The 11,800-nt window shown below is 38.2% G+C and overlaps 2 protein-coding genes across 4 annotated transcripts; one reads left to right on the top strand and one right to left on the bottom strand.

Annotated features, from left to right (window-relative positions):
* Positions 1 to 540: 540 nt before the first annotated feature.
* Positions 541 to 2,299, bottom strand: LOC106390041 (trihelix transcription factor ASR3). 2 transcript variants are annotated; one of them, XM_013830418.3, is made up of 3 exons: positions 2,187 to 2,299; positions 1,401 to 1,886; positions 541 to 1,149 (listed from the first exon to the last, which is right to left on the bottom strand). In XM_013830418.3, the coding sequence occupies exons 2-3, from the start codon at positions 1,870 to 1,872 to the stop codon at positions 713 to 715; spliced, it is 909 nt and encodes a 302-aa protein (XP_013685872.2). In that variant the 5' UTR covers positions 1,873 to 1,886; positions 2,187 to 2,299; the 3' UTR covers positions 541 to 712. The 2 variants fall into 2 exon arrangements, with proteins under 2 accessions (XP_013685872.2, XP_013685873.2); XM_013830419.3 differs by having other exon boundaries at positions 541 to 1,140.
* Positions 2,300 to 3,644: 1,345 nt separating this feature from the next.
* Positions 3,645 to 5,863, top strand: LOC106386242 (gamma-glutamylcyclotransferase 2-2). 2 transcript variants are annotated; one of them, XM_013826122.3, is made up of 9 exons: positions 3,645 to 3,872; positions 4,323 to 4,449; positions 4,536 to 4,612; positions 4,735 to 4,791; positions 4,872 to 4,928; positions 5,022 to 5,062; positions 5,139 to 5,210; positions 5,311 to 5,390; positions 5,514 to 5,863. In XM_013826122.3, exons 2-9 carry the CDS (start codon positions 4,341 to 4,343, stop codon positions 5,690 to 5,692), a joined length of 672 nt encoding a protein of 223 aa, XP_013681576.1. In that variant the 5' UTR covers positions 3,645 to 3,872; positions 4,323 to 4,340; the 3' UTR covers positions 5,693 to 5,863. The 2 variants fall into 2 exon arrangements, with proteins under 2 accessions (XP_013681576.1, XP_013681575.1); XM_013826121.3 differs by having other exon boundaries at positions 3,673 to 3,912.
* Positions 5,864 to 11,800: the final 5,937 nt, after the last annotated feature.

Here is an 11,800-nt window from a genome sequence, read left to right as displayed (position 1 = left end):
AGTAGCTTTGAAGCTACGAGCAAGCAGCAAGTCTTTTCATGCTCATGTTTGTCTTCTGTAACATTTTACTTTTTTATTCACCTTTTACTACAACTGCTCGAGGATTGTCCTTTTCATTTGGATAAACTTTTTACTTGGCAGAACATTGAACCAGGTGAGGTTACTTACAAAGCACTGAAACTCTCGTCTGGCCCAAACAAAAAAGTGAGACTATATAGAGGATCAAGCCAACGGTAGATGAGGAAGAGGAAGGCCATGTAATCTCTAATCCACAACGATCTTGATTAGCCATATAGGTACATTGACTTTGAGTCTTAATTTCAGAACATCAACAAATCTTGATCTTTACTAAAATTACAAAAATCTTTTAAGACGAATTCACTACGAGTTTCTAATTTGCTAAACCAAACCATGCTTCTTGTTCTTCCACACATGTACGATGAAGTTCATAATCACAAGCTTCACAAAAAAAAATGTACTACTTACCACATTGGTTAATTCACAATATTAAACTGTGTTTCACTGTTTAAACAAAATGACTTCATGGCCCAATGAAATTTTCTTAACCTTTTTTTTTTTTTGAAAAAATACATATACACACATACAGCTAGTCTCTTACAAAACACTACACAACTAGATAACTCCAAAGAAGCAAAAGCCTTAGCATATTAACATTTACATCTGAAAGTTAATCAGCTTGGAAAATCACCACTCAGATTTCTTGTGGAACTTCACGGAGCCTATCAAGCGTATAAGCAATCTCACTCAGACAAGCGATGAGCTCGTCTCCTTGCTGTTTCACAAACTTTAACTTGTCCTCAATGCCAACATCATCCTCTGTTTCACTTCCCTTTGCTAGATTTCTCCCGACTATTGCATGTATCATGTCAGTTTTCTCACCTAGCTTCGCTTCCAACGCTTTAACCTCTTCTTCTATGCTCATCGCTTCTTCTTCTTCTTCATCAGTGGAGATTTCTACCACCGGCTTCTTCTTCACTTCCATGGTTTTCTTCTTCTGATGGGTTGCTTTTGCACGTTGCTCTTGAATGTTTTTCCTCCGTGCCTCCTCTTCTGTCTTTCTCTTATGTGGCGGGTTCTCCTTCATGACGACCATAGTTCGTTGTCTTGACCTTTTTGATCCTGCAAAAGCTCATTTTCACAAACAAATGATTCAAGGGGGTTAGCAATAAACACAGACAGTAGTGCACTATAGAGCTTATTGTTTCATGGGAACCACAACAGAACACAGTGTTTTTACAGAGATTCCTAATAAACTATACCAACAAAGTACTGTATAAGTCTTTGTCTATGCTCAATTTGTTCTTAAGATTCCTAAGAAAGACAAAGTGTTGTTCTTTGGTTAAGGGACCAAAGAAGAGAAGAGCTATTAGTGTGTGTACCTAACTCAGCAGTGACATCAACAACGTCAAAGTCTTCTTGAGCATCTGGGTCACTATCAGAATCAGGTTCACTCCCATCTTTGTTCTCTTGGATCATCACAACCGCATTGATGGCTTGGAAAAGCTCGTTATCTACATTCCCCGGGAGATTCAGTTTCCTCCTCTTCTCAACACTCAGTGACCAATACGAATGGACACTGCCTCGTTCCTGAGACTCCCACTTCTTGATCTGGCTGTAATCAGAGACCAAAGAATCCCATTTCCTCCTGCACTGGTTAAACGTTCTGTGTACATCCAATGCGTTACAGTTGTCTGAGATCATTGTCCATTTCTGGAAGCTGGATAACGCATTGGAACAGTCTGATTCAACGGCAGCGATCTCGTTGACGAGGATCAGACAGTCTTTGAGTGTCCATTCCGGAGCAACTTGGGACCGTGTCCTCCGTGAACCAGAAGAAGTGCCTTCCTCCATCTTAGTGTAAGTCACTGCAGTTTAATTAACGAACACATTAAAACATAACTCTTAACCATATTGTTAATTAACAAAATTAACAACTCTAACGTGTCTTTGCATGTGTGTTTAAGCATATAAATGCGATGTGTATGTATACTAGATCGGAACTCAAAATGAATCATAAGCAAAGCAATGAGATTCATGATTTTTGAACTCTTTCGATTCATTTTTTTTTGCTGTAATTTCAAATGGTAACGATTTTTGATCCGCCGAAAACGAAATTCGACATTGTAGAAAGTAGCGATCAGGAATTGAATAGAGAAGAGCATTACCAGAGACAGAGATCCTCTGGTCGGAACGACACAGTCCAAAGCCAGCAGCGAGTCACTGTGATCCGACGATGACGAGAGATGGTGAGTAGTAAGAGATATGTTTTAGTGAAGCCCAAGCCCATTTCATGGAAAAGCTATTAGTAGTTCTGTTATTCCCTTTTTAGTGGGTTTTGACCACAGGCCCAAACCATTTTTAGTGGTTTTTATTACTAATTTGAGCGCTAGATAATTGGTGGAAACATTATACGTGTATGTCACTATCAGTGACGTTGGTAGAAGCAAGTTTAATAAGTTACGTTTGTTTTTTAGACTTATTCTTGCGTTCACCCCTGTGATGATCCTTTATGTTCACCAACCAATATGATTGTGTTATTTCATATTCGACATCTTTTAAAAAAATAATTAAAATATTGTCAAATTATATTATCTTTTTAAAATTAAAAAATAAAAAGAAATAAATAAAAAATAGTAGTAATTACAAAAAAATATTTTTAAAGTCGTCATCAAAACATTAAACCCTAAATCCTAAACCCTAAACCTTTAGATAAACCCTAAACTCTAGGATAAATCTTAAACTCTAAATCAAAATCACTAAACACTAAAACACTCAAGGATTTACGGTTTATGATTTAGGGTTTAGGGTTTAGAGTTTTAGTGTTTAGTGTTTTTATTTAGAGTTTAGAATTTTTCCAAGGGTTTAGGGTTTATCCAAGGGTTTAGGGTTTATCCAAAGGTTTAAGGTTTACCCAAGGGTTTATGATTTACCCAAAGTTTAGGATTTAAGATTTAGGGTTTATGGATTAGGATTTTGCTGACGATGTTAAAAATATTTTTTTTTTAATTTTTTTTCTTCTGTAACTACTATTTTTTTTTTACTTAAAAAACATAATATAACTTGACAATATTTTGTTTTATTTTTAAAAATATATCGAATTTGAAATAATGAAATCCTATTGGTAAACCTAGAGATAACTCTTTTTATGTTACTACTCACTCTTAGTGACACTTGGTAATGTATGCACCTGCGTTTGTGTAACAAATACATTCCGACTCTTGTGTTTTGTGCTGTTGATTGTGTCTTTGTTTGCCTCAAAGATCAACAATTTTATAAATATTTAAAACTGAAAAATACACTTTTTGTCTTTAGAATTGACAATACGGATTTTTCTATGAAAATGTGTCATTTTGTTAAATTTAGAAATTGCTTTCTTTATATCTATTCGTTTAGAAATAATTAAAAAAAAATGTGTTAGGAAAATATATGCTTTATATATTTTTGGAAATACATTTAAATTAGGAAAATATAATAAGATTCCTTTGTTTTGAGAACAGAGATATTTGGAAAAAGGGCCCGAAACAAGCGTCTTAATCGGCCCGTCACGTGACGAATGGACCGTGGAAATCAAATGAACAATTAGGAACAACATGCGTGACACGAACATGCGGTTTCGAGTCTCTCTATAAATGCTCTTCTTCCTCCACATCGCCTCCTCGAAAGCAGAAGAGAGAGAGAGAGAGAGAGAGAGAGAGAGAGAGTGTTTGTCAGCTCCAATAGGAACCAAAACGCTGTCGTTCTCTCGACCATTCTCTGCATTCTCTCCTCTCACGAGTTTCTCAGCTTTTCTCGCGTTGTAACTTGTAATCTAATCCAATCACAAGCGGAGATGAGCTTTTTCGTGTTCGACGGTAAAGTTTTGAACTTTTCTCATCCCGCATTTCGGTTTAGGTAAGCTTCTATTGCATCTTCAGGACACCGTTTGTTTTCTATCTTGTAATCCTGAGGAAAAGTTCTTACTGTTTGATTTATTATCATTGCACATAAATAAAAAAAATTAACCCCTTTTTTCTAGAATATGGTAGCTTTTTTGTTTTTGTTCCAAAAGTTTGGTGATTTGGGGTGAGTCTTGTTTAGGCTGTCCTAAAGAGAACCCTAAAGTTGTGTTTATCTGTTGACATTTAATGCTGAAGTAACAATTGGAACCCTGGTCCACTTGTGATTTGTTTTGTTTGTATATTGCACATGTGTTCTTTTGGCTATTTCCTTGTCTTTACATGTTTAGTACCTTTCTCTCCAGCACCTATTCTCTGCAAAACCATGACTTGTATCTTAATATTTTCTTTTGGGTGTGTTTACAGCATTTATAACTGCAGAAGATGGTGATGTGGGTCTTTGGCTATGGCTCTCTTGTGTGGAACCCTGGCTTTCACTACGATGAGAAAGTGTTGGGCTTCATCAAGGGTTACAAACGTGTCTTTGATCTTGGTAAGGCATTGTTCCTTTTGGTTTTTTTGATTGATTTATATTTCCCAACTATTGATGGTTCTTTTGTGTTTGATGTGATTGTCTAGCTTGCATTGATCACAGAGGTACACCAGAACACCCTGCAAGGACTTGCACACTTGAGAAAGATGAAGAAGCCATTTGCGTAAGTAGAAATTTTATAATGCATAATATGATTCAAGGGTCTTAGACTCTGTTCATGAGGCATGCTTAGTTTACTCACGCATTCCTCTTTTTCCTACTAACAATCCAATACTTTCTTGACAGTGGGGTACTGCATTCTGTGTCCGTGGAGGACCAGAAGAAGAACGTCTGGCTATGGAGGTATGTCTCTGCATTTAAAAACTAGATTGCTTGTTGTTTCATGTTCATCCCTTTGTGTTGATCATTCTATTTATGCACAGTACTTGGAACGTAGAGAGTGTGAATATGATCTCAAGACATGTGTAGACTTCTACAAGGTGAGTCACATTATGCCCAATTATATTGTATAAACATCTTTTCTCTTTTACTTATGTAACTGACCTCAAATGTTTATCTTCTCAAATTTACAGGAAGATGATCCCCTGAATCCAGCTGTAACCGGAGTGATGGTGTAAGTTGTTTTCTATGACACTGTGTCTTTAGTCTGTGTTGTGAATTGTTATTGATGTTGTTTTTACCATCTTCAGATTCACTTCTACTCCAGACAAGGTCTCCAACAAGTATTACCTTGGACCTGCGCCATTAGAAGACATGGCAAGGTAAACACACAGCCTCCCCATACCAACTTCTTATGTTCTTTCAGTTTCTATATGCCAGATTCTTGTCCTCACACTAGCTAGTTGTTTTGTGTATGCAAAGACAAATTGCGACAGCCAATGGACCATGTGGTAACAACAGAGATTATCTCTTCCTGCTAGAGAAGGCAATGCACGACATTGGTTTGTCCAAAAGCTCCCTTTTTCCACAACGTGATTTGGAAATTTTGAAGTCTTTACGTTGATGATCACTCTTTAAAACCAACAGAGGCATTGCTGTTAATTTCTGTTGTTGTTTTCGTGCAGGGCATGAGGAGGAGTATGTTATAGAGCTGGCCAATGAGGTGAGGAAAGTTCTTGCGGAGAAGGTATCACCGGTGAAGGAATCAAGAGCGAGCCCTGTGGCAAAGAAGTCCAAGAGCAATGTCCCCACGGCTCATCAGATACTTCCTCATCAACCTGAAGCTGTTGCCACTACTTTATAGCTCTTGTAGTTTGTCTTTTAATTGGTTCTAGAGACTAGTGATTTGTGAAAGCAGATCCTTTTGCTTCTATTTTAACACACTTGGTTTTCTTTTGAGTAGAGAAGTTTAATCTTTGTGCGTTTGGAACTCTGTTGTCTTCTTTGGTTATCCTAACGAGTACCGGTTATGTTATTTGTCAGGCTCTGCAAGCACCTTTTGAAGAAAATAAAATATGTTAGAAGTAAATTTAATAAACTTAATACTAGTTAGTACATTTGAAAGATTTCAATAAGCAACACTTCTGTTATAGTTGTTGTTAGTATGCCTTGAATCTGGATGTTACATCTAGGCGATGGATGTTACATCATGTACATCATACCGACTCGGTTGCATGGATGTTATATCTGATTGTGGGCTTAGGCCCATGAGTCCGTATAGTCTAGAGTTTTAGATGCGAAATGCTACTATATAAATCTTTTATTCGAAGTAACCCTAAACTTGCACTTTGTAAGCTCAATATCGCCTCCAACAATAAGATCTCTCTTTGCCCGTGGACATAACCCTAGGGGTGAACCACGTTAAATATTTGTGTCGTAGTTACATCGCTTTTATTCATCTGTTCCTTCTCACGTCCGTTACAACAAACTGGTATCAGAGCTCGGGGTTGATGATCTGGTGAGAAGATGTCTAGAATAAACGCGAAGATCGACAAGTTTGATGGGAGAAATAGCTTCAGTCTTTGGCAGATGAAGATGCAGGCGTTGTTAAAGCAACAAGGCATCTGGGGACCATTGTTAGGGAAGAAATCTGAAGCAGCTGATTTGGAGGCTCTGGAAGAGAAAGCGTTCTCAACAATTTTGTTGTGTCTAGCAGACGAGATTATCATCGAAGTGTCGGATGAGAAAACGGCTGCTAGTTTGTGGTAGAAGTTGGAGAGTTTGTACATGACAAAATCTCTGACGAATAAGCTACTTCTGAAGCAACGCCTCTTCGCCTTGTGTATGCAAGAAGGTATTGAGCTTCGCGACCATCTTGACAAGCTAAATTCGATATTACTGGGGCTGCGTAACATCGATGTTAAGGTGGAGGATGAAGACGCGACACTAATCCTGTTGGTATCTCTGTCGAACTCCTTCGAGAACTTCGTGCAATTGTTCATCGTTGGCAAAGATACAGTGAAACTGGAAGAAGTTAGGTCGGCGCTTCATAGTCGGGAATTGCGCCATAAGGCGTCCAACTCAGGGACAGACAATCAAGCATCGGGGTTGTTTGTCAGTGGTGTGAAGGGACATGGGAACAGAAGGACTTCGAAAGATAGGAAGTCGTTTCCAAGGGGTCCTAAAGCATCTGATATTTGCAACTATTGCAAAGAGAAGGGACATTGGAAGTCAGACTGTCCCAAGATGAAGGAGCAACAGTTTGGTTCTGTTGCAGTAGCCGAGGATGAAACCAAGTCTGACGACGACATCGCTCTTGTTGTGCACGGACACACACACTCTTCTGATGTGTGGGTTCTTGATACGGGAGCTTCCTACCATATGACACAGAGGAGAGAGTGGTTTTCAGAGTACACAGAGGTACTTGATATCAAGATTAAGATGGCAAACGACTTTGCCTGCAAGATTGTTGGGATCGGCTCAATCAAGCTCAGGACACATGATGGTAGATTCTGCACATTGAACAAGGTTAGACATGTTCCATCAATGACGAAGAATTTGATATCCGTGAGTCTTCTGGACAGGAGAGGGTTCAAATATTCGGGTGGCGATGGAGTTTTGAATGTCTACAAGGGTTCTGATATGATTCTGAAGGGTTTCATGAACGGTACTCTGTATTTGCTGAAGGGTACAACAGTTACCGGTTCAGCAAATGTTGCATCGCCAGAGATCCCAGAGGAAGATATGACTAAGCTATGACATATGAGGCTTGGACATATGGGTGAGCGTGGGATGCAACATCTCTCGAAGCAAGATATGCTTCATTCTGATATTGGTTTGGAACTCTGCTCGGAAGAGTTTAAACAGTTTTGTAAGGATGCAACATCTGCCAAGCATCTTACAGACAGGGGAACACCACAGCGGGATGGTGTTGCAAAATGGATAAACCAGATAATGCTAGAGAGAGCGATGTGCATGCTCTCGAGTGCTGGTTTGGAGAAGCGGTTTTGGGCTGAAGTTATTATAGATGTTACATCTGATCGTGGGTTTAGGCCCATGAGTCCGTATAGTCTAGGGTTTTAGATGCGAGATGCTACTATATATATCTTGTATTCGAAGTAACCTTAAACTTGCACTTTGTAAGCTCAATATCGCCTCCAATAATAAGATCTCTGTTTGCCCGTGGACGTAGCCCTAGGGGTGAACCACATTAAATATCTGTGTCGTAGATACATCGATTTTATTCATCTGTTTCCGCATCTGTTCTTTTTCACGTCCGTTACAACAGTTGTATAACTAACAAAACTGAGATGTTCTTGCATTATCGTACAAAATTTAGTTTAGAGGTTTGTGTTTCGTGTTGTGCGTCAAGGATGTGTAATCCTTTATGAATGAATGGATATATACCATAGGCCTGGATTTTGACCCGAACCAAACTAATAGTTTTAGTTTTCCGTTCAAGTTTGGTTATAAAATCGGTTTAGTTTGAATTTTTTTTTTTTTGTAGAAAATGGTTATTAGCCTGTTTAGTAATGGGTTTGTAACATCCCGAGTTGTGATATGTGAAAAGGCTTAAAAGAATTGATTTGGCTACCTATGTCACCAAAGTTGATTTACCTTTTCCGGAGCACATCCTGAAAGAACTCCAGAGTTAAGCGTGCTTGAGTTGGAGTTGAGTTGGAGTAGTGGAAGGATGGGTGACCTATCGGGAAGTGATTCGTGATAGCGTGCGAGTGAGGCCAAAGCACGGGAAAAGGTCGGGTGGTGATTGCAGGGTCAGTAAACAATGATTTCGAGCCTTGGAAAAATTAACGGATCGACCGTCGGACAGGATGGGGCCCACGGGCCGAGAGAGTGGGCGTGGGTGGCCCATTAACTGTGGGCGGTCGGGGCGTTACAGGGTTAGTTTGATTTTTTTATTAAAAAATAATGTGCAAATGATGTCGATCTTAATCAAAATTCTAAACCAAATTTACTAAACTAATCAAAATTAAACTGAACTCAATTAAAATGACATGAATAATTAATCATATATGTACCAAAAAACTAACTGAAACCAAAAAAATTGGTTAAATTTGATAGAATTTTCATAAATTGAAGTAACAGTAACCGAAGAACGAATCAACGTACGAACCGAAAAAAATAAAAATAAACAGAATTAGCCAAACCAAACTAACGGTTCGAACCAAACCCAGATACTCGCTTTGCCTTAACAACGTCACATGCATTAACATCTTATACAATAAAAGAGACTTTTGTCTCTCCTCCTTGTGCCACATCATCAGAAAGGAGAGGGCAAAACATGACACTTGGCATCTCCTATGTTTCTCTACATCGACGTCTCTCAATTTTGACAAGAGAACTGGGTTTCCTTTTACGTAGGCCCATTAAAGTAGAAAAACTCATTTCCCAGAAGCGCTTCGCCTCCATCGTCTTCTTGATTTACCCTACCATCACCTTTTTGAAACCGTCGAAATCACTCCTATCTTCCACTCCACCACCTTTTTGAAACTGTTAATTAATCATTGCAATAGATGATATCTTCATCCGTCTAGCTTCCATGTGTTCCCCACCAATTCCGACGACTATATATATGAGACCAGAAGGAGAGACCATAGCTTCCATATGGGGATCGCTATGGTTCTGGTAAACCGAGAAGGTAATTCGATTCCACTGAATCTGTGTTCCTTTTAACTCATCGGAGAATTTTTGCTTCCTAACACTACATTATCTTATACAAGAGCACTCGCTCAATGTTTTGTTTCTTTAGCTCATCGCATAAAATTGGATTTGTAACATTTGATTGTTTTCTTATTGTTGCAGTCCACACTAATTAAGGGGACCAGCTGTTTGTGTCTGTGTTTTTGATGGTCTGGTCTCAGCTGTTGAGACGAAGGTGTTCGTCGCAACTAACGTCAATTATAAGTTTGTCGGAGGTTCTGGTTTTCCTGAAATCTTTTTTAAAATTAATCAATTCCACTTAGCAACTCCAGATATTTTTATTTTTTCCCTTCTGACTGATCGTCTCTTCCTAAACAGTACGACAAAAACCCATTTTAATTTGACAAATAATGTGCTGTTGGACAAAAATGCATTTTTACTTAGCTCTGCTTCTATGCAGTTACTTTAAGCTTTAGTAAAGGTGAACTAGCAGACTCACCAGTAGTGGTTGTATAACACAAACTCATACGTCTTCTTGGGTCGATGAAAACCTACACCAGGTCAGATATCTGAAAGCCTAAACCTTTTTACGCATCACCTCCAAAGATTTAGTGTTAACCTCCATTTGTCAAAATTCTTCCTTCAGGTATCTGAATCCATTATCGTTTCCGGAACCTAAGAGAAAAGGGTTTCACTTTTAACCCAAGAGAAGGCAATTATCATATATTGTGTGTCAAAGATACCAGTGGGATATTTTGTTCTGGTTTGCTTGCTTATACTAGCAGCTAGGCCTGGGCAAAATAACCGGAACCGAAGAACCGAACCGGAACCGAACCGAAATACCCAAAACCGGAACCGGACTAATACCCTCAAATACCCGAATGGTTCCTATATTTTTATATCCAAAATAACCGAACCGAACCAGAACCGAACCGAGAACCGAACGGGTACCCGAATATATAAAAATATTAATTATATATACATATAACATCACTAAATATATATTTTTAATTTAAAATTCTATTAAAAGTATCTGAAAATAGTTGAGGATAACTAAATTATTATAAAGTATCCAAACTACCCGAAAGTATCTGAAACTATCCAGATAGTTTTATCCGAAATATCCAAAGTAATCCGAAATATCCAATTTTTTTATCTAAATCATCCTAATTATTTGATATTTTACCCTAAATAACCGATATTTTATCCAAATTATCCAAACTACCCGAACTATCCAAACCCGAACCGGATCCAAATGAGAACCAAACTTTTTCTGGGTATTTTCCGGTTCCTACATTTACTATCCGAACCGAACCGAACCCGAAACTATCTGAACCGAACCGAACCGAAAATAGGTCAAGTACTAAATGGATCCTCTAGCCCCTATTCGAACTACCCAAAACCCGAAATACCCGAACCGAACCGATACCCGAAATGCCCAGGCCTACTAGCAGCCATACTTTTTTCTTTAAGCTCTTTTTTTTATCAATTGTTGTGCATAATCTGAAGGCACTGCATACTAGAGAAAAGCTGCATTATACAATGAAGAAATTTTTTTTTTTGTTATCCCTATTATGTGATCCCTCTTATGTGTCACGTTACTTATCTCTTGGTTGTTGACAAGTTGAAAACATGGTCCTATTTTTGAACACGTTCTGCAGCAGCATAAAGCTGGAGCTGGTGTACAAAGTCCAGATGCAATGCCATGAGGATGCAATTTTTCCCAGAAATAGTGAGGTCATGACCTTTAGTCCTCGCTGAAGGCACCATCCTCCATTTGTTTTGAAAAGGAATCTACTCAAAAGAACAGGTTAGTTCCATAACATTATGTACAACAACACTTCATCAGGCAACCTGGTTTCAAACAAAAATTATTCGGTCTCAGAGCATTTGGGTTGACGTTTGTGAATGTTGCGGCCAAACCTTTGTGAAAAGCCTACAGCCATTTTCTTCTGCACTCTGCTCTGTATTTTCGTTTCTTTTCTACAGTCAATAATTTTAGAGTTCTAACTATTCTATCTATCTTTAAACTCTATTGCTTCTGATGTTTTTGCTGCAGTCTTCTTTTACTGATGTTTTGGCAGTAGTATGCATTTGATACTGTGTTTCCTTTTCAGTTGACTATTTGTTAGTTTCTGACTTTGTATATCTGTTTTAAGTTGACGATTCATGGTAAAACATATTAGAAACTGCCTCATGTAAAGTTAATTGGATGATTTTTTTCTATAAACACCAAGATCTGAGATTAAAATGTAATGTCTATATAGATTGGAAACAAAAATTACTCAACCTTTTAATGTAAAATTCATCC

This window comes from Brassica napus, chromosome C3, assembly GCF_020379485.1.
Source record: "Brassica napus cultivar Da-Ae chromosome C3, Da-Ae, whole genome shotgun sequence".
Classification (NCBI taxonomy): Eukaryota; Viridiplantae; Streptophyta; class Magnoliopsida; order Brassicales; family Brassicaceae; genus Brassica; species Brassica napus.
The sequence above is the reverse complement of the archived record's forward strand: the minus strand, read 5'-3'. Positions and strand labels throughout refer to the sequence as shown.